This window comes from Lagenorhynchus albirostris, chromosome 16 (assembly GCF_949774975.1).
Source record: "Lagenorhynchus albirostris chromosome 16, mLagAlb1.1, whole genome shotgun sequence".
Lineage (NCBI taxonomy): Eukaryota > Metazoa > Chordata > Mammalia > Artiodactyla > Delphinidae > Lagenorhynchus > Lagenorhynchus albirostris.
In genome coordinates this window covers 2756870-2783079 of record NC_083110.1, presented here as the reverse complement: position 1 = coordinate 2783079, position 26210 = coordinate 2756870, and the positions used below count along the sequence as shown (strand labels likewise).

Below are 26210 nucleotides of genomic sequence, written 5' to 3'. Positions count from 1 at the left end.
AGGAGACACAGGCTGCCCGGCTTTTCCACCCTTAGGTCCAAGGGAAAGCAGAGCTGGACAGAAAGCACAGGGAGAGAATGGAGAAAAAGGGAAATAAAAAGTTACGGAACGATTGAAGGAAAGTGTCCTGTAGTCCCCCCGCCGCACTTTTGGGCAGAAGAGTGTCTAACCAGCGCTCTCAGACTTTAGTGGGTTTAGGAATTACTGTGTATCCTGCTAAAATGAGAGCTGATCCACTGGGTCTGGGGTGGAGCCTGGTTCTCTGGATTTCTTTTTTTGCTTTTATTTTGTTGATTTCTTTTATTGAGATATAATTGACACGTAACATTGTGTAAGTATAAGGTGTAAATGCATTGATTTGATCCATTGATATATTGTAAGATGTTCACCACCGTGGCGTCAGCTAGAGCCTCTATCATATCACATCGTCATTTCTTTTTTGAGGTCAGGACAATTAAGAGCTCGTCTCTTAGCAGCTTTGAAGTTTATAACACCATACTGTTGACCGTGATCACTGTGTGGTACTCTGCATTTCTCATAAGCTCCCCGAGGCGATGGCCATGCCACTGGCCCACAGACCACACTCTGGGCAGCGGGGGAGGGCTATCCACTCCTGGGGCCCCTCATCCAAGCCTCCAGAACTGACCCATTCTCTCCCCTCCATCATTTTTGCTGTGATCAGCCCCTGCAACAGGTAAAAGTTGTGTAGTCCTTAGGGTCTCTGAGGTGTGTGCGCATGCGCAGAAACACACACACACACTCACCCCCCCCGAGAATCTCGAGACCCACAGGACAACGTCATGAACAAGAAGTGAACTTTGGAAGGCAGAGGGCAGGAGGCCGCGGAGCCCATGTGGCAGAAGGAGGACGGGACAAGGGGGCAGGGTTTGCTCGCTCACTCTTCCAGGGGATTAATCTCTCTATGCCTCAGTTTCCACCTCCGCAAAATGGGGATACTATTAGTCCTTAGCTCAAAGGGCTACTGTAGGCTTCTACTGACTGCTACATGAATAGTGCCTCACAACTATTAGCAATATTATTATTATTATTATTATTATTATTACCCTGAGGGTAGATGTGGACCCTCCCATGTGATCATGCATTCAGCAAGCATTATGGAGTGTGGGCCGTGCCTAGCCCTGGCTGGGTCCCTGAGCGGGAAGTCTGGCTGGGTCATACCTCATTTATGTTGAGATGAATGAACTCCTTGTTCTTCGTGCCGAGGGCCTGGAACATCCCTGATGGGAGAGACACAAGAAAGGTATCATTGCGGAGACGTTCCTTCAACAGGCTTAGCTATTTTCCCATGGCCAAGGGGCCTTCCAAGAGGCTGGTGGAGAAGCCGCTCCAACCGTTGCTAAGAGGTGAGCATCTTCTAGGGCGGCGGCCAGACTCAGGCCCCCTGAGCGGGGTGTCTCTCAACGGGGGGAGCCTCTGGAATTCCTGTGATGGCAGAAGCCGGTGGCCTGAGCACTGGGGAGTGGGTCTCTTCATTTACTGTATGTGGGCCAGCCGGTCAGCTCGTGGACCCGAAACATCTCCCCTATCTTAACTGTTGGGGGCTACAGAGCCCTTGCAATCCATGGACCTTCTCCCCAGAGGAAAAAAAAAGCACGTGTACATAAAGGTTTGCATGAGTCTTGAAAGCTGTTCAGCCTCTGCACGTCCCTTCTGAGAAGGTGAGCGCTGGTGGTCCCACACGCAGGCAGAGCTGGGGTAGAAGACAGCCCGTGTGCCGCGTTGAATAACCCGAGACAGTTACTTTCCTCTCCTGGCCTCAGTCTCCCCATCTTAGTCCAGGTGGTGGAACCAGTCCACACTGGCTTTACCTGAGCCTCACCTGGGACCTTTAAAATACCCCGGGAAGTAGGAGGGGCTGCCACAGAACAAAAGAGACAGAGCCCAGCAGCCACGTGCAGTGAGTAGGTCCTGAGGAGACCTGGGGAATCTCAGTGTGGACCGGGGCTTAGAGGATGTTGAGAGCTCACTGAGAAGTTTGTGGGGGTGCGAACGGCATGACGATTATGTTAAAAAGAAGTCTCTCTGATAGGGATGTTTACAGACAAAAGGACCAAATTTCTGAGACCTGTTATTAAATAACTCAGGAAAAACAGTATGCTTTAGGGGGTCATGTGGAAAAGATGAGCAAGGTGACAAGTGAGGCTGGGTGGAAGGCGCTGGAACCACTGGGGAATTTTTATGAAGATGATGCTGTGTTGCCACCCCCTAGATTCTAATGTAATTGGTCTTTGTAGCCTGATCATGAACAGTTTGGGATGCTCTCCTGGGGACTGTCATGGGGCAGGGTTTGAGAGGCACCGGTGCAGGGCACACGGGGACCGGTTATTATTTTTTTGTTTTGTTTTGTTTTGTTTTTAAACATCTTTATTGGAGTATAATAAACACACAATGGTGTGTTAATTTCTGCTTTATAACAAAGTGAATCAGTTATATATATACACATGTTCCCATATCTCTTCCTTCTTGCGTCTTCCTCCCTCCCACCCTCCGTATCCCACTTTATACTTAGGTGTATGAGCAAAAATTTCTAGAATAAAGTTAAAATCAGCCTTGGGTAAAGCCCTAGCTTTGGGATTTTTAAAGTTCTCCAGATGGTGAATCTAACATAAGGATTCTAGAAAATTGAAGAACAGAGAAAATCAAGGAAATAAAAGTTGGTTCTTAGAAAAGATCAATAATATTGATATGCTCTTAGCTAAACTGACCAGTGATGTTCAGTTTTGAGTGTCTTCTCCCTAGGATTCCTCAATTATAAGAACGAGCTGAGAACCCCCTGCAGGAAAGGACTGGGCCTGAGGGGATTCAGAAAGGAAAAGGGCAGTTGAGAGAAGAGAAGCTACCAAAATCTCACTCTCTCGAGGTCAGTGCTGACTGGCCTGTAAGTCTGATAAGTGACCGCCTTTGAGGAGGCTGTTTCTACAGTGCACCTCTCATTAGCTCCCACTCACACCCAGAGAAAGCCCGGGCCCTGAGGTCACCGGCCAGGCCCTGCAGGACCTGCCCGCCTGTCTCAGACCATCATCCCCATCAGTCATCACGTGTACCTTGCTTGTCCACTCAGTACAGCTCTCTGGGAGCTTAGAGTCTGGTGGAGACAAGCTTCAAATGAGTAACTCCGTGTGTTCTAAGTGTCCTGAAAGAAGCAGCGGGAGCTCCCCACCGTGGAACCGAGGAGCACAGCCTTTGCCTTTGTTTAGCCAGTGCCTGGAAGTCACCCAGTAAACATACTTATAAAGTGCCAGGCAGGACTGGCTCCACAATTTGTTGTGGGACCCCTTGTTAAAAAAATTATTAAGGGGCTTCCCTGGTGGTGCAGTGGTTAAGAATCCACCTGTCAATGCAGGGGACACGGGTTCGAGCCCTGGTCCGGGAAGATCCCACATGCTGCGGAGCAACTAAGCCCATGTGCCACAACTACTGAGCCTGTGCTCTAGAGCCCGCGAGCCACAACTACTGAAGCCCACGCGCCACAACTACTGAAGCCCGCATGCCTAGAGCCCATGCTCTGCAACAAGAGAAGCCACAAGCAATTAGAAGCCCGCACACCGCAAAGAAGAGTAGGCCCTGCTCGCCACAACTAGAGAAAGCCTGCGTGCAGCAACAAAGACCCAAAGCAGCCCAAAATAAATTAAAAAAACAACAACAACAAACTCTAAAAAAAAAAAAATTATTAAGATTCAAGGGACTTCCCTGGTGGTCCAGTGGGTAAGACTCCACGCTCCCAGTGCAGGGGGCCTGGGTTTGATCCCTGGTCAGGGAACTAGATCCCTCAGGCATGTTGCAACTAAGAAGTCTGCACACTGCAACTAAAGATTCTGCATGCCGCAACTAAGACCCCGTACAGTCAAAATAAATGAATAAATAAATAAATATTTTTTAAAATTATTAAGATCCCAGATGGTGACCCCAGAGCGTGGGCATCCGGGGGGACACCTGCACAGCAGTCACCCTGGTGTTAAGTCACAGGCTCTGGATGTGCTTTGTTCAGCTTCAGCTGCGTGACTACCCAGTGAGGGGTGGGCGGCTATGAACTGCAAATGCTAGGGACCACCTGTGCGTAATCTCTCTCTCTCTCTTCCTGGGCTAACAAACAGATCTTCTTTGAGACAATCGGGTCAGTGTCTAGGGCTTTTGTAAACACAGAGGGATGGAGAGGGAAGGAGGGTGGGGGGGACAGAGGTAGAGAGAGAGAGACTCCCGATTCTGTGCCCTGTGATGGGATCTGACCTTTCTTCTGATTCGCGGCAGGAGCCCCATCCCCACCCAGCCACCCTCCCACAAAGACACTGGGAGCGGATGGAGGATGACGGTACCAGGCGCACTGCAGAGAAGACGTGCACACCCGCCCCTCAGCTAGCCGCACGCGGCACACAGATGGCGGGGCGTGCGGCTCAGCCCGCCTTTGCTGCAGTTCTCAGCAGGTTGCCCCTTACATGCTCCTGGAAGGTGATGGAGGGGGGTGTGCTCTCCCTGGGCTCGGGAACACGCAGCCCCCCGGACACTTACGGCTTGCAGTCTCCAGCCGGACCAGGCAGTTGAGGAAGTCATCGAAGCCCAGCTGGCGCTCCTGGTCTGCGCACCTGAGAACGATCAGCTGCAAGAGGGGAGAGCTGAGCTGGAAGCCTGCGGGGAGAGGGGGAGGATGGCCGCCCTGGCTGAGCCCCACGGGTGCGCCTTCAGGGGCCCCAGTCAGCCCAGGGCTGCCCCAAGGAAGGGAGCCAGGGTCTACCCGGCGCCCTTGGCTCCGATGCAGTATGACCGTGCGCCGCTGTCGGGGGACACTGGGGAAGCCACAGTGTCACTTGGTGAACCTGAGTTCGCCAAGGTCAGGGTCTTGGCTTTGACCTCACATCACCCATAGGGTCTTGCTGACGTTTCAGGAAGCCTTGCTTGGGAGAACTTGATGCTGGACAGTGTTTCAGCCCCGAGCCCGGTGCCACCCTCTGGTTCTAAGGCTCCACTTCCAGCTCCCGCTGGCCCTGGGGGGATTCCAGCCAGGACACCCGCAGTAAGTGTCTGTTTCTCACGGGCATTTTAACCCAGAGGTGTTGGGGGCTCTGGAGACCGAGTTATGCCACTGCCCTCAGTGAAAGACCCCACGCTAGGCTCATTCACACACGCCCACGATGGAGCGAGAACCTGGGCCTGGGTGCTTTGCTTCCCTTCTCTTTGCTCGTTCGACCTCTTTGCTCATCGGTCGAATGACGAGTTTAGAGGTGGTAACGCTCCTTATAGATTCAACACTTAAGGCTTTGATGTCTAACCAGTGTTGCCTTCTTTCAGTTCAGCCTGCACGCTCCCTTTCCAGGAAATGTTCCAAGTATTGCTTAGAAGCCTGCCCAGGGTCTTCCTGTGTCCTCGTTCCCGATTCCAGACCAAGAGGGGGCCAGTCCAGAGGAAGGACATGGTTTCTGGAGCCTGCAAAGTGGAGCTGGCTGGGGGCAACACCCAGAGTCCTGGCGTCTGCTCTGGGTGGGGCAGGAAGAGGGCGGGGTGAGGGCCGATTCCCTCCCCCTCCCCGAGCCAGGAAAAGAAGGACGTGGCCACACCTCCCTCTCTGAAGGGCTCCCTTTTCCCCCTGCTCTGTCCTTCTGCCCTAGAAACCAGGTCCCCAGACCCTAAGAAGATCAGGCCCTTCTCCTCTGTGGCACTCTCCACATTTATAATTAATTTCGTTTCTTTGCCATCACACAGGACCCGAGCTGGTCCTGATTTTGTCCCATTATCATACCATGAAGCTGACAGTGTTTCCCGATGTTTATTTTACTTGGAAGGGAACCAGATTCCAGGCTTTGGCTGGGCCCAGGGGTATGTCTGTGAAGCCTGCTTTGTGAGCAATGCCTTGTGGCCTGGCGGGGTGTAGGCTGCAGTGGCCGTCCTATGCAAAGGACAGCTGAGCCCCAGAGACTCGGATTGCCCTGGCAGGGGCTGCCAGAGGGTTAGGAATGCCAGCTGGAGCCCATCCCTCATTCAGGAAATGGGTATAAACAACAACGGAATCATTGGTTTGGATTCAGTCTGCTGGTGACAAAGCCAGAGACGGGCCTCCGTGGCAGAGGGATACACGAACTCTGTGTACCCCAAACCTGACCCCAAACCATGGGATGGACGTGCCCTGCCTCTCTGTGTTAATCGCCATCTGAAAGCAGAAATTAAAGGTTTGGGAGTTTGCCACCAGAGTCGTATATAACTCTGCTTGGCCAGAGAATTGGCCAGAGGCTGAGGCCTCCAGGGGTCAGGCTGAGTTCAGCCTCAGTGGATACATGTTAAAGATCCCTGATGAGAGTGAACAAGTCCTGAATTTGAGGCTGGGCCCCGCCCTTAAGAAGCAGCGATTCTGGTCAAAGTCCAGCCCCCTCCCTGGGCCGCGAGAGGTGAGTGGCTGCCAAGACAGCGCCCGGCACGCAGACGGCTCGCGCGGCCCAGGCTTCCCTTTACCTGTGGCTCTCAGGGCGGTCCGCAGCGTAGGGGGACACAGTGCCAGACTTGTCAGCGTCAAACTGAAGGAAAAGGTTCTGTAGGGGGAGAGCAGAGGCACTGAGAATGCGAGCACGCAGAAGCCCCACGCAGAAGCCCCACGCAGAAGCCCCCGCACGCAGAAGCCCCCGCATGGCAGTGATGCGGTCCACGCAGGGGAGAGACTCCTCTCACCAGGCGGAAGGGGTAATGGTAGGTTTAGGGTCTCCAAAAGTGTGGGTCCCTTTGTTTTCCTTTCATAATGGGTGGAAGCCCTGCGGTACTCCCATAAGTATGGGAAGTAAATATGGGAATTCCATCTTGATTTCCTCCCTTCCACCTTTTCAAACACAGATCCTCTGGTCGGCAGCACCTGGACCTTTAAAATCCCTTTCTGGGACTCCCCTGGTGGTCCAGTGGCTAAGACTCTGTGCGTCCAGTGCAGGGGGCCCAGGTTCCATCTCTGGTCGGGGAACTGGATCCCGCATGTATGCCTCGACTGAGACATGACTCGGCCAAAATAAATAAATAAATATTTAAAAATCAAACAAAATCAAATCCCCTTCTGCTCTAGGCTTGTACAGTCCCCTAGCAGCCACGCACTGGCTGGGTTACATGCCGTCCACTTCTTCAGCTTGTCCCAGAACACTCTGAATTCACCGAACCCTAGCTTCCCATTGCCACTGGTGTGTGCAAGTGAATTAAGGAAGAAAGAAAGATGTGAGCATCATATCACCCCAAGGCTCCTGGGGCTGCAGGGGAGGAAGGCAATGGGCTGGCATGGGTGACACGTGTGACACAGACTCAGGGCTCTGGGGGGGGTTTAATTATTAAGCCACGAATCTCTGGAGAGGGGGCATGGCAGGGGTGAGGGGGGATGGCAAAAGAAAGGTTGAAAACACACATATGAAGAACTCTTCATTGCCCTGGACAGCACCCCAAGGTGGCAGAAAGATCCCCAAGTCCCTTCACAAACACTTATCCCACTGGCCAGTCTGTGCCTCTTTTTTTTTTTTTTTTTTTTTAATTTTTGGCTGCGTTGGGTCTTCATTGCTGCACGCGGGCTTTCTCTAGTTGTGGCGAGCGGGGGCTACTCTTCCTTGCGGCGTGCGGGCTTCTCATTGCGGTGGCTTCCCTTGTTGTGGAACATGGGCTCTAGGTGTACGGGCTTCAGTAGTTGCGGCTCGTGGGCTCAGTAGTTGTGACGCACGGGCTCGGTAGTTGTGGCTCGCGAGCTCTAGAGCGCAGGCTCAGTAGTTGTGGCGCATGGGCTCAGATGCTCCGCGGCAGGTGGGATCTTCCCAGACCAGAGCTCGAACCCGTGTGCCCTGCATTGGCAGGCGGGTTCTTAACCACTGCGCCACCAGGGAAGTCCCCTGTGCCTCTTGATTTTGTTCCAATTCTAGCACGAGTGTCTCCCAGGCTTTGGTTATTCTCTGTGAAGAAGACTCTCCACATTCCAGGGAAGTCTGCATTAGAGAAAAACACTTAACATCTATTTCTGCCTGCATATTTGGAAGGATACCTCCATTAGAGAAATGATGTTTTTACAGGAAGTCAGGCTTAGCTTCTCGAATTTGATGTCCGTTTCTGAAATCACACAAGAAAGCAGAATTCAGTTGACCCCTGGTAAGATAAACCTATTTCCATCTGCTGAAAGTCCAGTAGGGTGGTTAGATCCGGGTTGGTGAGGGTGGTGATATAGTCGCTCTTAAGATGATGGTGAGAGTAGAACATGACCTTTGGGAAGGAACATTTGCAAAGTATAAAAAAAGCTTTAAAAGCTTTAAAAATGGGGATATCCTTCCACTCTTTATCCGAGTTTCAAGAGTCCCAAGCAAAGAATTATAAGTTAAGATTTTTACCATCAGGTTACTTGTAATGGCAAAAACTTAGAAATGATACAAATGACCAATGGAAGGGCATGGACAGCAGTTTATGTCCACATGATAGATTATTACACAATCCTTAAGAATCATGCTTTGATTCTTAAGATCATTTCTGGGGAAATGCTCATAAAAATTAAGTTTAGGAGACAGGGTTTAAAATTATTGGAGAAATTTGAACACTCACATACTGCTAGTGAAAAGGTACAGAAATCACTTTAGAAAATAGGCAGCTTCTTAAGAAGCAAATATAGAGTTACCATTTAACCCAGCAATTGTCTTAGCTATACACCCCAGAGAAATGAAAACACGTGACCACATAAAAGCTTGTACACGAATGTTCATAGCAGCATTATTCATGATAACGAAAAAGGGGTAACAACCCAAGTGTCCATCGATGGATGAATGGATAAACCCTACCTGGTATATTCCGACAATGGGATATTATCCAGCCATAAAAAGAAGTGAAGGAGTCCTGACACGTTACAACATGGATGGACCTAGAAGGTGTCAGGCTAAGCGAAAGGAGCCAGCCAAAGAGAAGCACATTTTATATGATTCCTTTTATATGAAAAGTTCGGAACAGGCAAGTCTATGGAGACAGAAAACGGATGAGTGCTTGCCAGGGGCTGGGGGTTCGGGGGAGGGTAGTAAATGCTACTGGGACGTGGTTGCTTTCTGGAGGGATGAAGTGCTCTGAATCAAACGAAAATTGATTGTGGTGATGGTTGCACAGCTCTATGAACATGCTAACATCCACTGAGTTGTATATGTTATTTAAAAAAATTTTAATACAATTTTAAAGGTTATTTTCCATTTGCAGTTATTACAGAATGTTGGCTATATTCTCTGTTGTACAATACATCTTTGTAGCCTGTCTTACACCCTATAGTTTGTACCTCCTATTTCCCCCACCCCTGCCTCCCTCTCCTCTCTGGTAACTGCTAGTTTGTTCTCTATATCTGTGAGTCTGCTTCTTTTTGGTTATATATTCACTAGTTGGTTGTATTTCTTAGATTCCACAGTATTTGTCTTTCTCTGTCTGATTTATTTCACGTAGCAGAGTGGTATACTTCAAATGGGTAAATTGTATAGTATGCAAATTAACTCTCAAAGCTGTTAATTCAAAAATAATATTGCATCTACAGGGTAATACCTACTATGTGTGTACCTATATATACAGAGAGAGACACACACACAGACTACACATTTGGTACATAAACACATACACAAAGACACACACATATATGTTAAAGTGGTTATTTATGGGTAGTGAGATTAGCCGTGATGTTTGCCTCTGTCATTAGGCTCTTCTGCATTTTTCAGAATCTTTTACCATAAACTTGAATCATTAGTGTAATCAAGAGATGAGCGGGCTTCCCTGGCAGCGCAGTGGTTAAGGATCCACCTGCCAATGCAGGGGACAAGGGTTCGAGCCCTGGTCTGGGAAGATCCCACATGCTGTGGAGGAACTAAGTCCGTGCGCCACAACTATGGGGCCTGCGCTCTAGAGCCCGCGAACCACAACTACTGAGCCTGCACGCCACAACTACTGAGCCCGCGTGCCTAGAACCCGTGTTCTGCAACAAGAGAAGCCACCGCAATGAGAACCCAGTGCACTGCAAAGAAGAGTAGCCCCCGCTTGCCGCAACTAGAGAAAACCCGCGCACAGCAACGAAGACCCAATGCAGCCAAAAATAAATAAAATAAATAATTTTTTTAGAAAAGAAAGAAATGAGCAATGAAAGCTATTTTTAAAGTCTACCTAACGTCAGCTCTGAAAAGCCGATCTGCAGCTGGGAGGAGCAGGGGATCTGGGGGAGCTCGAGGCGGCAGGCGTCCGTCACACGTCCCTCGTCCCCTCCATGGGAGTCCTGGGGTCCCCGGGGTGCAGGTAGGGGTAGTGGGTGTGAGCACGTACTTTTTTTTGCGGTATGCGGGCCTCTCACTGTTGTGGCCTCTCCCGCTGCAGAGCACAGGCTCCGGACGCGCAGGCTCAGCGGCCATGGCTCACGGGCCCAGCCGCTCCGCGGCATGTGGGATCTTCCCGGACCGGGGCACAAACCCGCGTCCCCTGCATCGGCAGGCAGACCCTCAACCACTGCGCCTCCAGGGAAGCCCCAGGAGGAACTTTTTTCCTTTGAAGTAGGCGAAATGACAGCACTGTACTGCGAATGAAAACGATTCGGTGACGGAGAGGAGTTCATAAATGAGAGAGGGGAAAGTTTGGGGAGTATGTCCTGGGAGGAGGGGCGGTGAAAGATAAAAGTGGAAAGAGATTGGAAAGGCTTTAGTGTCAAGATTCCCAGAGGAAAGGCTCCAGGTTCAGAGTGCTGACTGACAGTTTTAGTGTCACGCGTTGCCCGGGCCAGTTTCAGCCCCAGGGGTCGGGCGCAGCTCCTTTTGGAAGGGCAGTCATGGTGCAGGGCTGGACCGTGGGCCGTGCACAGGGCACTCCCTTTGCTGGGTCTCTCCCTGGGGGTTTCCTCATTTCCTCTGCCCTGTTTCTCCTTCCTTCTGGGCCTGACTTTCCTTCCACTAGCTTGACTTCACGTAGCCTCTCAAACTCTGTTCCCCCCGCCTGCTCTTATTCGGCAATTCGTGGGAGAATCCGAATTCCAGACCTCGCTTTCTTCGGGTCTGCTCTCTTCATGTAACTCATCAACCCTGTACAGTACTCAAAATTCAAGGTCGATGTGTGTCTAAGGTCCAGTTCAACAGCTTGCCAATCTCTCAAACACTCTGATTGTTTTCCACAAACTTCTTCTACTTATGAACCCATGGTTCCTGAGACAGATGGCTAGCAGGACGCCAAGCTCACTCACCAGGCGGGGCCTTCCAGCTAGTGGAGGGTGAAAACGGTGGCGTGTCTTAATTCTAGGTCAAGGCTTTTAGGAATTGGGAATATCTTCTCCAAAGGTTTTTTTGTTTCTTCCCTCTTCTGCTGGCTTTCTGCAGGTGACTGTGTCACTCCAGCCACACGAAGGATGGAGCTTGAGTCCCTAATCACTGCATGGAGAGAGCCACCCACAGAATAGGAATGTCCTCCCGGACGGTTACAATGAGTGGGAAATACGCTTGATTGCGTTTGAGTCTATCCATTTTGAGTCTATTTGTTATGGCAGCCGGAGCTACCTGGAGTCACTGGAAGGGTGGAAACACCATAACGGAATCTAAAATATGCGAGCCAACTTAGCAGCTGGGCAGCAGGATGAAAGGGACTATTGGAGCTGGAAAATAGATGTCCATGTTATTAAGGGCAAAAATACCTGCCACAGTTGTTGTCTGGAAAATATGTAAATATACTGCAGCCAGAGCAAATGCTCACTGACGCTGCGCTCGACGGGAAAAGAAGGGAAGAAACTGGAATATTAATCACCGTGTGCTAGTGTTTGCATGTTGTATTTAATAAGGTGTCATAAAAAAGAGATGAGTTCAGGCTAGAACGGACTGGTTTGAGCACATGAAAGGGAAGAGAGCTAGAAATCCAGGAATTGTGGCTGTGGGACTTCCCTGGTGGCCCAGTGGCTAAGAATCCGCCTTCCAACGCAGGGCACGCGGGTTTGATCCCTGGTTGGGGAATTACGATTCCACGTGCCGTGGGGCATCTAAGCCCACGTGCCACAGAAGAGCCCGCGTGCCACAACGAAAGATCCCTCATGCTGCAATTAAGACCCGACGCAGCCAAAAATAAAAAAATTTTAAAAGTATGTATTTCTTAAAAAAACAAAAAGGATTTGTGGTCTTGCAGGGCTGGATGCATCAATTCTTTCTGGACCCGACAGGAAGAAATAAGATTGAAAAAAGCCTCCAGAGACGAAGGCCCATTAAAGTTTTCAGTTAAGTGGAGACTCAGCCCTGTGGAAAGTCCAGGTTAGGAATGTTTCCTTCCCACTTAGGTCTGTATTTTTAGATGCTCTCAGGTAGAAGCTTTCAAGGGTCCCTGTGACCAAGCTGGGCACGGAGGGAGTGTACCTGTGAGCGTCAGGGCTGCCTGTCTTCGAATTCACGTGCAAGCGGGGATGATGGAGTGCTCAGAGGAAGGAGGTTGGGCCGGAGACCAGAGGCTCAGCCCCACGTTTTCTCGATCGCACTAACTCCCCTGGGCCTCTTAAACGTGCAGATAGGGTGGGTCCCCCAAACGTGACATTACATTCTCTGCCAGCCTGGGTTTTGAGAAAAATGGATTTGATTTACCAATAAAATAAAAGAAAATAGAAGAAGAAGCAGTGTTTCTTACACCTAAGGGCAGTGAGACACGCTCACACCTGTGATGGAGTTAACGCGGAAAGGAAAACAGAGACAAGCACCGCACCAGAACTCCCTATCGTCTAGAGCAGCGTGGCACAGGCGCTTCTGCTCGGCGGGGCCAACGGAACGCCACTCAGAAGAACTAGGGGGGAACAAAGCCGGCGTTAGGTACCAGGTCACGGACGGCAATGGGAACGACGCTGGCCTTGGGGTGGGACCTGCCCCCCAGGGACCAGGGCCCACATCATGTGGGGAGTGGATCCTGAGCAGGGCCCTGGAGATGTGCCAGTGGGTGGAAAGGCTGGTGGGAAAGCGCATCTCCAAGTGCCGCTGATGCAGCAAGGCCCTCAGGACCCCGGGCCCTCCTCCGCGGAAGATTCTCCTGGGGCCGCCACAGGGAGTTGAACGTGAACCGGGTGGCAGAAGGAGCCCAGCGAGAAGCCACAGCGGGCTGAGATGTGGGGCCTGGGGCACTCCGTCTACCTCTCCTCTTGGTTGACAAGCTGACACTTTGAAGAGTGGTGATAATACCGCATGTTCACGCGTGCTTGACATTAAACACAGCAAGTACCTTCTTTACAAGACCGCGCTAGGAAGCCCGGTGGGCTTCTGCCAGGCAGACGAGCCCGCCTATGGGCAAGAAGCCTCAGGTGCACAGCGCCCGTTGTCCTGCAAACCCAGGAGTTCCACCTCCAGGTGCACGGAGTTTCTGTGACCCCCATGAGCACCTCTAAATAGTTCAAACTGAGTCACCACCACTGCGGTGCTGTAAGCGATGTGTCTACCTCACCTACACCTGTAGACCTTGTCCTGGATGGGGCGGGGAGAACTCAGGTAGAACATCTCTCCTGTCCGGGGAAGAGCAGTACCCAGGGCCCCTCCCCAGACACCTCATGGGCCTGGGGGAGTACGCAGCCCCTTCAGCCCTGTTCTCACAGCAGGCAGGGTCAGTGTCAGGGATCGGCTCGTGGACCAGCTCCCCGTTACCCCAAGGCCGAGTGGGGTCAGAGGGCAAGCTGGTGTCCAGCCTCGAGCCAGCGAAAATGCACTTCCTTTATTTCTCCCTCTGCGTGTTTCCCAGGAGGGGGAGAAAGGGTTCGGCCCTTTTGCACACCGTGATCCCTGAACCGAGAGACTCCAAATCTATTCACCGTAGGAAGCAGTCTCATTAATGTGGGTTTATCTCCTTCTCTCCATTTCCGACTGGAGAGGGAGGCTGATCTCTTCCTTCCTTCGACGGGTCTGAGGAGACAGAAGCCCGGCGGACGGCAGGGATGGTGGCACAAGCCCCGCGATGGGGCCGACAGGCAGGCCCGGGCTGTGGAGTCTGCTTAATGAAGCCCCCGGCACACCGACGGCCGGGGGGTTGGTGCCTCTGTGGGAGCCGAGGACAAACGCTGCCCCGTTTCACTGAAGCTCGAGACTCGCTGCCAGGCTCCCTGGGGCCCCCCAAGCCGTGGGTGGGCAGGAGTGGGGACGGGTTAGGGGGCCCTGCCTGACCTGGAACAGCCCCCATCCCAGTCACCTAGGTTGTTCCCCGGGGAACGAGGAGGGGACACGTACAAGACAGGCAGCCCTCTCTGTACAATTGGGGGCCGTCTAAGTAGCCCAGGCGGCTGCTCTGTGACGGGTGAATTTCCTGCTCCGCTCCCTCTGTCTCACTGTGGGCCACTGGGCCTCTGGCCAATGGTCAGTGACCATGAGAGAGAACACTTTAGCGACCTGCTTGGCAACGTGTCAGGGATTCTCACACCTAAAGTACTCATTGCCACCCCACCTGCACCCAACACACACACACACACACACACACACACACACACACACACACACACACGAGCTCTTCATCACTGGGGTGAAGCCTTCACCATATCACGGGATTTAAAGTTCCCATGGGAGGTTATACAGTCACTGACATAACACAACTCTGGGAAAGGTAAAGGGCACCGTGAGTCTTCAAGTTTGAGAGCGTGGAGGTCCCGAGGGTAGAAGTAAGGTCCAGACGCAGAACAGGACCCTCCCTGAACGGGAGGCTGGAGAGAACTGTAGTCAGGCTGCCCCCTCTTCACACGTGCACAAGCCAGCCCTGGCCTCGTACCCCGTGAACCGTGGGGAGGTGGGGATCTGTCAGAAGGATGGGCGGAGACTGACCTGTCACTCCAGGACCCAGTCCACTCAACTTGGCCCCAAGGGTTCCGGACTCTGACGAGCTCTGTATTCTGGCCTCGGAAGTTTACCTAAAAGGGAAAAGCGTCAGAGAAATGTGAGATGCTAAGTCCATCTGTGAGCTCCAGGGTGGGTTCTCTCCAGCTGAGGCTGCCTTTTCTGAAAGCCTGCTGACACACTAAGAACATGTCAAAACTCATCAGTTGTTAACTAGCCCTCAAAATTTCCTAATTCCGATGGAACGCGATGTTACGTTAATCCCCCCAGAATGGTTACGTCGCATCTGGGAAACAAAGCGGAATTGTAATGAACAAGGAGTGAGTCCACAGGAATCTTCAAACGAGTGAGTTTTCTCTCTAGACTGGAAGCCCCCAGAGGCAGAGGCCGAGTCTTATTTATCGTGTATCTTCAGAATCCAGCAGTCAGTGGGTCTAACACTGAGTTTTCATCATCCTTAGCATCTGACTCCCAGATGATCAGAATATAAGCGCATGCTGGGAGTTTAAACAACCGCAATAAACAAAAACGCAAGACTGAGTCTTCTAACTCCGCTCTCCCCCCTTCAGGGGTCACATGAGGGTCTCTGCTGCCACAGTGAGAGCCCTCGAGCCAGGACAGAAAGAGGACTCAGCCCTCAGGCTCTGCCCAGAGCAGGAAAGTGCACCAATGCGTAGAGAGGTTTTGGGGGTGGAAGGGTGAGAGTCAAAGACTTCGGTTCATCAACGATCCAGGAATTTTAGTTCTCAGAACACTTTGGCATACATGTTCTCTTTTTACGTGCAAAATCATTTAAGTGAGTAGGACCTCTCCAGAGTCCAAGTTCGCCATGAAAGAGGTTCATTCGTTGAAAGGTGTGGGGAGGTGAATTCCTTACAGGTGGAGGGGAAGCACACGCAATTGAACGGAGTGTACGATGGGAAGGTTTCTGCCATCACTTGGAGTAACATTTAGAAGATCTGACATCAGGAATCACAGGCCTGCTCAAGTGAATGATTGGAAGGCGTGTGTAGACAGGGAGGGGCGAGGAGGGAGCTAACACTCCAAAGAGTCCAGCTGCCTCTCCCTCTAGGACACGTTGCTCACGCCGCCCGCTGAGGGGGAGGGACACGCTCCCTCTGCACCCCGTGCTCCCCACTCATTTGGAGCATGTCGTTCAAAACATGGCAGCCGCTGGAGGAGACCGGAGGTGCCCAGGTCCGCTACCGACTGGGTTTGAGATTCACCCAAGCGGGGCACGGAGGGAAACGCTTTGGACTTCACTGAACTTGACCCTGCAAAGGCGCCACCCTCTGCTTCTCATCTTCCTCTCTCATCTCACTGTCTCCCCTCCTCTTTCCCGTGCACTCCTCCAAACAAAGCACTCCCCGAGGTTACAGTGGTGCCACGTGGGGTCTGGCTGCGCCCCCTCCCCGCCCCAGGGATCAGTGCCACCCTGAGCTACAGCTGCAGAGAATAGGACTTGTGACGGTTAATTTTATGTGTCAACTTGGCTGGGCCATGGCGTGCCTAGATGTCTGGTTACGCATTATTCTGGGTGTGTCTGTGAAGGTCTGGATGAGATGGGCATCTGAACTGGTAGACTGCGTACAGCACATGGCCTTCCCCTTTGTGCGTGGGCCCCATCTAATCAGCTGAAGGTCCAAAAAGAACAAAAAGGCAAAGGAAGGGAGAATTTGCCCTCTGCCTGACTGCTGAGCTGGGACTTTGGTCCTCTTCTGCTCTTGGGCTGGGACTGGAACTCCACCACTGGCTCCAGCCTGTGGAAGGCAGGGCTTCTCGGCCTCTATAATCAGGTGAGCAATTCCGACTACTAAGTCTCTTCATATACAGATTTAGCCTACGGGTGCTGCTTCTCTGGAGAACGTGACTATGACAGGACTGATGTGGAATCAGGGAAGAAAAGAACAGAAAAAACAAAGACCAGGTTCTTGCAGCTGCTGACCAAGTTTATACTGTGCCGGCCTCACAGGTCGCTCTCTCTCTCTCTCCTCTCTCTCTCTCTCTCTTCTCTCTCTCTCTCTCTCTTCTCTCTCGTCTCTCTTCTCTCTCTTCTCTCTTCTCTCTCTCTCTCTCCTCTCTCTCTCCTCTCTCTCTCTCTCTTCTCTCTCTCTCTCTTCTCTCTCTTCTCTCCTCTCTCTCTCTCTCTCTCTCTCTCCTCTCTCTCTCTCTTCTCTCTCTCCTCTCTCTCTCTCTCTTCTCCCTCTTCTCTCTTCTCTCTCTCTCTCTCGCTCGCTCTCTTCTCTCTCTCTCTCCTCTCTCTCTCTCTTCTCTCTCTCTCTCTCTCTCGCTCGCTCTCTTCTCTCTCTCTCTCCTCTCTCTCTCTCTTCTCTCTCTCTCTCTGTCTCTCTCTCTCTCTCCCGTTTGCTGTTTTGAATTCCAGCCTTTCTTTTTTGGATGAGACATCCTCTGTCATGTCCGAAACTGCAGTTTAAACTGCAATGCGCTATATAGGTTTACGAAGTCTGTCCCCACACCCTGTCAATAGGGGTCCCTGTCGCCTACCTGGTCAACGCCCGTCACTGTGTAGGCATGACCCCTAATGAGGCCAAAAGGTGTCCGGGCTTCAGGTTCTGCAGCATTTCTGATCTAAAACAAAAAAGGAGCAGTATCTATGTCAAACCTTCCCCAGCTGGCCAGACACAGCTCTGTGTCTGGCGCAGTCCCTCCTGCCCCCTCAGGTGAGGGCCCTGTGAGTGGGCATGTAAAATGGGTACACGGGAAGCCCCCTAAGTGGTGAGCAGTGACATACAGCAATTCCCAGCCTCTTCCCAGGGTGGAGGCCCCTAGTTCTCTGCTTGGACTTCACCGAAGAGCTGACATTCTTGCCCCCAAACAGAAAAACCTGACCTTTCCCACCACGTAGCAACAGCAAGGGACAGACACCAAAGAGGCAGTAAGAAGAATATAACCCTATGACATGCAATTCTATGTCACAAACTTGAAAAAGTAGAGGAAATTTACTAGCAAAGGATAAATTCCCCAGGATAATCCAAGAGGAAATAGAAAAGTTGAATAGGATTCAAAAAATAGATGCGGTTAAAATCACATGCGTGTGTTTGTATGCATAAAGAAATTAGAAAAAATGCTGTTCTGTTTCTCTCCACGGATATATTTTTTCATGATCTATGAAGTGAAAGAGACAAGTTTCAGGAAAGTGTATAGTAAGGTTCCATTCAGTAAACACCGCCCCCGAGTCTGTGCATATACGCGCGTGCCTGTTGCCTGAGCGAGGACAGAGGCGTGACGGACACCCGACAGGCGTCCCGGCATGGACTGGGGGAGGGAGACAGAGTTTTGCCCTGTCCATCATCTCAGGATTCTTCCACCTGATACAGCAAGGGCGTCTTACCTCTGCAACTCGAAAACCATTAAACACAAACGTTTGTTTTAATTAAAATAAATAAGCATTGCCCCCGCCCCCCTGCAATGTATGCTTCTTCCGTGGGCAGCCTGGCATCTGAGCCTAGAACAATGCCTGGGATGCGGCCAGCCAGCAACTTACGTCAATGGAGCAGCCCACCAGACAGCCCCTCTTCAAGGCCTTGTCTAGAATCTCAGAGAAGTTCCCGGGAGCCTCCTTGGTTGTGAAGGTCCCTGCCACGCCCGCGGTGAAGTCCTCTGTGGCCTCGATGGCGCTGCCCCCCTTCAGAGCCTCGTAGCTCCCGTTCACTCTGTGAGGGCGGCAAGAAAGCCTGGCAACGGCTGCAGGGAACAAGGATTACCACTAGGTGGCGCCCCTCAGCCAGAGTTTTTCTAACCAAGAACCACCTCCCGGGGCTCGCCCCGGCTGGAGGTGTGGAAGAACGTGGGAAGCAGGGATGGGGTTTACTTGGAGCTCTGAGGAAACCAGAGATGCTGAGAACTCTGTGAGAGAGGCAGTGGGTGTGGTGGTAAGGAGACAGGCGGGGACCTGGGACCCTTGGCTGCAGGGCTGCCGTGTTGGCACCTGGACACACCTCTCCTTGAGTAACAGAATACAAAGAAACTGTATGGGACTAAAAATAACCACGTGCATGCACAGTTGAGACAAATTCTGGACAAAAGAGACCAAGAAAAATAACCAACTGCCACTTTTGAAGCGCCGCGAGCAAAAGCAGGGCGCTGCGCACGCCCCCCGCACGCAACGCCACCTAAGGGGTGGGCAGACCGCCTAGGCCACGCCTCCGGCCCGACCCCTGGACACACCGCTACTCTCACCCCGTATAAGGAACAAGCTCGCCGCCCCATCCCCCCAGGGGAAAAGGAAGCATGTTGCTTGATCTCGCTACCCCCTGCTGCAGCAGGGGCCCCCATAAAGCCTTGCCTGACTTTCCTGTCTGGCCTCTGGTCAGCCTCTATTGATTAAGGAGGCCGAGAACCCTGGTTCCTGACAGACTGCAGGTGCAAGTTCCAGTTCCCCCGCTTGCAAGCGGAGGGATGCTGTTCTCACTCAGTGCTTCAGTTTCCTAATTTTCAAAATGGGGCTGCACTCTTCCCCCTAGGGCTGCTGTGAGGTTTAAATGAGCCTCCTCTCGTCTCACGTGGAATGGGGCCTGAGCGTGAAGCTGTTAGTACTGAGACCGAGAGGGAGATGGAGGCATTTCTCCTGCTTTCTGGAACCATGTAGTCCCAGCCGCTTTTCTCTCTTCATCTCTTTGATTGATACGGTTGTACATGAACATCTTACATCGGTGCGGTGCCTTTGTTACAGTGACTGAACCAGTTTGTCATTGTTATTAAAGTTCACACCATATTCACGTTTCCTTAGTTTTCACCTAACGTGCTTTTGCTGTTGGAAGATCCCATCGCAGGATCCCACATCATCACAGTCAAGTCTCCGGAGGCTCCTCTGGCCCGGGACAGTTTCTCAGGCTTTCCTTGTTTTTCATGACCTGGACAGTTTTTTTTTACATCTTTATTAGAGTATAATTGCTTTACAATGGTGTGTTAGTTTCTGCTTTATAACAAAGTGAATCCGTTATACATATACATATGTTCCCATATCTCTTCCCTCTTGCGTCTCCCTCCCTCCCATACCTGGACAGTTTTGAGGCACTGCCGGTGTTCTGTAGAATGTTCCTCAGTTGGGATGTGTCTGCTGGTTTTCTCACGCATAGACTGGGGTGAGGTACCGTTCTCATCATGTCGCAGCGAGCATACATCGCGTCTTCATGACTTGTCCCTGTCGATGTCACCTTGATCACTGGCGGAGGTCTCCTGTCTGTCATGTTTCTCCTCTGTGAACTTCCTCTCACCCCCCATTACTGTCCTCTTTGGAAGGACTTAGGAGTGGGGGTCATGCTAGACCTTGAGGGCAGAGAGTCTACCTAAATTCCCCGGAACTCTTCTACGTGGCAGATTTGTCTCTTCTCCCCCGTTTATTTATTCAATGATTTATTTACATCAGTATGGACTCATGAATATTAATTTTATACTTTGATTTATAATCCAATGCCATTTTACTTATTTTGCTGCTCTACTTGTTCCAGCTTTGGCTACTTCCGGCTCCTTCAGTTGGCTCCTGTGTCCCTTTGACATAACTCCATCACTGTGTGTGTGTGTGTGTGTGTGTGTGTGTTTAAAGCATACACACACGCATTCACTTCCTGACACTGCAAGATACTCTAGGCTCATCTTCTGTTACTTCTTGCCCCAGTTCTACAATCAGCCTTATCTCCAAGGAGCCCTGGTTCCTTTGATTGGAGAATGGTGTTAGAAACCAAGACCTGAGAAGTAAGAGTGCTTGTTGCTATGGGATTGTCGTTGTTTCTAGCCCTCTCAGCTGATAAACAAGGAAATAATACCTGTGTACTAACCCATGAGTGACGCATATACTCATCAGTGTGTAACCATCTCTATTCAACTAAACCTGAGTTCATACTGAGGTCCCCAACTCTGACGCACTACCACTTATATCATTCTAGCCTCCTCCACCAGGCTTCTTCGTAACCTCTCGCTCCAACAATGAGAAACCTGGCTTCCCCCATCTGCCACCCATTTATTTAATTGTTCAATTCAGTAGATATGCATAATGGTATCAGAATTGTTGTCCTGTACCCCATGAGAAACAACTTTACCAGCTAGTGTGCAGTGCTTGTGTACAATCTCTCCGTCCTTCTTTCTTTCTTTGGCCACGCGGCATGTGGGATCTTAGTTCCACGACCAGGGATGGAACCCTCGCCCCCTGTATTAGGAAGCGCAGAGTCTTGACCACTGGACCACTAGGGAAGTCCCAATCTCTCTGGCTTTCAATCTCACAGACTGCACTCATTTCCAGAGTTACTTAGGTCAGCGCCTTTCTCGCCTGCACCTTCAATGAGTTTGTTTCATAGGTTTGTGATACTATTAGCTTGTTTTGTCACAAGCTGCTTTTCATTTTGGGATTCCTTTATCCTCCTAGATGATTTTTAAGTTCGTATATATTAAGGTTCACTCTTTGTGCTCTAAAGTTCTGTGTCTGATAAATGCATGGTGTCGTATGTTCACCATTACAGTATCATACAGAATAGTTTCCTTGCCCTAAGAAAAACCTCTGTGATCTACATATTCATCTGTGTGTGAAGGGGCGCTGCGTGGGAGTGCCGGACGCCCATGTGCCACGTGGCGTGTGTGCTGACGGGTGTGGGTGCCTCCTCTGCTGAATGTGTGACGTGTGTGGGCATGTGGAGTGCGCGGGCCCACGCGTGTGCCCCATGTGCGCTCCCGTGCGTGGCGCTTATGCCTGGGAGTCCTGCATATGAGTGTGGGCCCCAGAGGTGTGTTTGTTCGTGAGAAATGCTGTCTGGGGGCTTGAGGACGAGGGTTACCTGAAACCACTGTCCTGTGAAGGGAGGATCAGAGGGGTCTCCACAGACCTGAGGGGACCCCAGACTGCGGCTTGGGGACCCGGGGAGGGAGGCTGGCCTGGGCACCAGCAGGTGATTTCCCTGGAGGACTTGGGACCGAGCGTCCAGGAATGTTTGCTTTCAGGGCCTGTACGGTTCACCTTGTACCTCATTAGGGGCTCAGCCACACACACAGACTTTTCTCTATTAAGGACTTAATTTACGAAGGGAAAAGCCGCATTTCTAACAAGGCGGGAGAGGCTGGGCCCTACGACCCACGGCTGTGCGCTGATCCCGGCTGTGTGCCCAGGGCCGTCGAGGCAGAAGGGGGCACGGGGTGGGGGAAGGGGGACCTGGAGCGCAGTGGCCTCTGGGGCAGGGCAGCCCCAAAGGGAGCCCCACTGTGCAGGGAGGTCTCGGCCATGTGCCGTGGTGCACGCAGGCTGCCAGGGGCCGTCAGCCCAGGCTCGAGGCGGGACCGGGGCCTTCAGGAGGCCTAAGAGTCAGCAGGGAATTGCATGGAAGACGGCAGATGGGAGCAGGCAGACAGGAAGTCGGGGGCCGAAGGGAAGCCGAGGCGCTTGTGAGTTGAGGGGCTCGGGCTGCAGGCGCAGAAGGGAGGCCCTCGGCTGCACTGCACCCCGGCTGTGTCCCCATCAGGCCGGGAGACGCCCCCCCAGATCCACAGCCCTCCCCGCGAGGCCTGGGGAGGGCTCACCCCCGGGCGACCTCCCCTTCCTACCCCAACCCCAGGCCCAGGTTCCCCCTCAGAGCCTCCTTGCCCCGGGCTCCCGGGGGGACGAGGCGCCTCTCCGGCACCCCCGACGTCCCCTGACTTTCCTGGCTCTGGTTGCTCTCGGGCACCACTCCCCGGCCCCCAAGCAGAGCTGTGTTTGCCAAGAAGGTGGTGCTGGCAGAGCGCCCGCCCCACGTTCCCACTGGACGGCCAGGCAGTCGCTGCTGGGACACACAGCACGTGAGGGCCGAGGAGAAGGGCAGACAGCGCCCGAGCCACGGAGGCTCCCAGAGGGACGCCGCGACTCTTCCCGCGGCGCTGCTGCCCTGGCTGACCCCGTCCCGGGGACGCCGGGCTCTGTCCTGCCAGAGCAGCCTCAATCCCCACCCGGGTCCTCGCCTCTGACGTCACAGACGCGTGTCAGACGGGACGCAAGGCCCCTGCCCTCCCTGAGTAGGAGACACGCAGAGTGTGTTTCTGGGACTGAAGACAGAGCGGGTGAACGCAGCCGCAGACCAATCAAGGGGCAGAACGGATTCTGAAAGGGGAGGCAGGAAGGACAGCCCCCGGTTATGATACACCAAAGCGGAGCGTGGAGGGGCCCGCGGTGTCAGGCCTTCGGGTGGGAGCGTCGCCCATCATTCGGGGCAACACTGAGCAGACGTCAACGTTAAGGTGAGCACCTCCCAGAGCTGAGGTCTGGGGCGCTGGAATCCCTCGGGGGTCCCAGGGGCCCTCGTTCCAGGAGGGCACAAAGACGGTCTCCAGCCTGGCCTGTGCACGTCACGCTCTTATCGTGGAGCAATTTCCACTTTGGCAGAGAGAGGGCGAGCCGTAGGCTCCAGAAGGGCACCTGAAGCCAGGGGATGACCGTGCAGGCTGGAGGGGGGCGCCCTCCTGGACGGGGGGGACGGCGTCGGGTGCCAGTCACACCCGTGGCCGACGCTCTGGGGCAGTGCCGGGGGAGGTGCCCGGCTCTGTCACGTGCTGCCTGCGCGCGTCAGCCGTCAGGCTCCAGCTTCTCCTTCGCTAGAATGGGGAGATTGACGTGCCCGGATTTTAGGACTGTTTGCGATTAAATGAGATAATCCTGGAACAGTCAGTGTTGGCCGGTCATAGTAACTGTTGGCTGCTATCATTGTTTAGAAGGTGACAGAAGGTGCTGGAAGCTGAGAGTGCAGTGGGGTGTGGGATGAATGAGGGCCTGCCTCTCAGAAGGCTTGGGTGCCAGGAGGGACACGGGCAGGTCATTACATTAAAACAGCGTGAGTGCTGAAATGGGACGGCGATGGTGCTGCAGGGAGCCGGGAAGGCTTGGTGGGCGAGGCCCCTGAACAACAGCCCAGATTCCCCAGGCAGAGCAGGGCCTCCCAGATCGACAGGGCGTTCCGACGGGAGGGGCCGACCGCGGGGAGGGGCCGACCGCGGGGAGGGGCCGACCGCGGGGAGGGGCCGACCGCGGGGAGGGGCCGACCGCGGGGAGGGGCCGACCGCGGGGAGGGGCCGACCGCGGGGAGGGGGCGGCGGGTGCAGGGCAGCCTGGGCCTCACTCCTGGCTATCGCTGAGCCCACTGAGGGTGCAGAGCAGGGGACGGCAAGGCCCCTGGTGGCAGTAGGCGTGGCCTGACGGGCTGCGGCTGGAAGTAGGGAGACCAGGTAGGAGGAAAGGAAGAGACTGGAATTTCTCAGAAGAAAGGCTGAGCCATTCCGTGATAGCCTTGTCAGACTTAGGAAAATCCTGGACAACCAGAAGTGGCTTCCTCCTGAACCAGGGCGCATGGCATATAGATGTGCGCTCACACACACACACACACACACACACACACACACACACACACACACACACAGGCTACGACGGGAGATAACAGTTAAGAGCTAACCACTGCGTGGGACTTCCCTGGTGTCCAGTGGGTAAGACTCTGCACTCGGGGAACTAGATCCCGCATGCGTGCCGCAACTAAGGAGCCCGCGTGCCGCAACTAAGGAGCCCGCGTGCCGCAACTAAGGAGCCCGCGTGCCGCAACTAAGGAGCCCGCGTGCCGCAACGAATACCCCGTGTGCCACAACGAATATCCCGTGTGCCGCGACTAAGACCCGGCGCGGCCAAAATAAATAAATTAATAAATTAATTAATTTTTTCAAAAGAGCTTACCACTGTGTAAATAACAGCTTGTGTGTGCTTTGGGCCCGGCCCTGAAGAGGCCGGAGGTTTTCGTGTTTGTTTTTTATAAGTAGACACGTTATATGTTTACAATATCGACATCATTTGAATGTAGGGAGATGGTGAGGTCGATGTGGTGCTCGTGGTGAGATGGGATTCAGCGCTGTTGCAGTAACAGCAACCGCAAGCAGAGCAACAGCCGTCACTTGTTGAGCAACTTCCGTGTGCCAGACGTCGGACCTACGTTGGTCGTTAACGTTCCCACCTTACAGGCGGGGAGACTGAGGCCTGGGACCGCGGTCAGGGGTCAGGCTAGCGGCAGGGTGGCACCAGCACTCAGGGTCTCCCCTGTGGGCCCGGCACCCTTAGCCTTGCCCGCGGCGCCCTGTCCCCGCAGGAGCCGTTCCCAGACCAGCACCCTCCCCGGCGGAAGGAGAGCCAGCCGGCGCCCAGTCAGAGGCCGAGCCCTGACTGATCCAGCACAGCAAATACCGATTCCTGGTCCCAGGAACCAGCTGGTGCTACGTGGGACCGTCACCTGCAGACTGCTGGTGGCGGGGGGCCTGCGGGGACACAGATGGTGGCTGCCCTCCAGGAAGGGAGATGATCTGGGGAGAGAATCCCTGCTTCACGTGCCCTCTGTCCATCGCACAGGTCCTGAGCGCTCGCTGAGTGAGCCTCTGTCCACTCTGAGCATCCTAGGCTCTGGCCAGAAGCCCCTAGCACCTCGGGCGCATTGTCTCGATGTTAGCACAAGGGATCTGCGGGCAACAACCTCCCACCCGTTTCTGCGTGTTTGCCCTTGGGCTCTGGTGGGACATGTCACCTGACACTTCCGGATAAAGCTTTGACTTCCACTCACCACCTGTGACAAGACCCTCTCTGACCCTGAGTCCCGGGCCTCAGTGGGGAATCATGGAGCCAGACACCCTGGCCACCACCCAGAGCAGCCAGTTGCCCCCCCGAGCATCATTCCTGCCTTCAAACCGCATACCTTCTAGGGGTCTCAGGAGATGTGCCTAAGTCCAGTTTGTGCATAGCCCATGCCTCCCAGGCCATCCTTCCCTTGATGCCCCCTCCTGGGCTGCTGAGCTGCACACCCCCTGTCTGTTGCCCACCCGCCCTGGCAGCACTCACCCCCCGCCTTTTCCACACGAAGGGAAGCTGGGGCCTCTCACTGTAGAAGAGAGAGGAGCTGTTGGCTGGGAAGTCTGCATCCTCCAACAGAACGCCCTTCTGCAGACACGTCTGCCTCAGCTCCTCAAAGCTCTGGCCCGAGGAGTGGGTGATGCGGGCATCCTTGGGGGAGGGGGGCTCCTGAGGCCCTGGGGCCCGGTAGAGGTAAGGCATGGCTGTCCTTGGGCCAGCAGACTCGGGGTCAGTGATGGTGGGGAGAGGTGAGATGCAGGTGCCAGTCAAAAGGAACCAGTGAGGCAGCACTGAGCTAAGCGGACCTTGGCCTCCGCCTGCTTTCCTGGGAACCTCCCTGTTAGATGGAAACGGGGCACATCCTGATGGCAAACTGTCACAGAGCCCTCTGCCCTCCCAGGGGATCCTGCAGCGCGGCAGGAGCTCTGAGGCTGAGCCGGGTTTGGGCGGAGACAGCGCTCTCTGCTTAACGCACGGGGGAGACCCCGGTGGGAGAGAGAGGGCGGCTTTATGGCAAAAGAGTGCAAGATACCAAACTGGTCCAGGAGGTGGCAGGCAGCGCGGGCTTTGCTGTGGGGAGAGGG

The 26210-nt window shown here is 53.4% G+C and overlaps 1 protein-coding gene across 1 annotated transcript; it reads right to left on the bottom strand.

The window, feature by feature from the left end:
- Positions 1-1173: 1173 nt before the first annotated feature.
- CAPN9 (calpain 9) lies at positions 1174-25827 on the bottom strand. The gene is given in 13 exon segments (XM_060126887.1): positions 1174-1238; positions 4528-4644; positions 6460-6485; positions 6487-6536; positions 7097-7167; positions 8005-8067; positions 10129-10237; positions 12630-12756; positions 14763-14848; positions 17280-17363; positions 18280-18448; positions 22323-22537; positions 25615-25827. Coding segments are annotated over 13 exon segments (1395 nt in total).
- Positions 25828-26210: the final 383 nt, after the last annotated feature.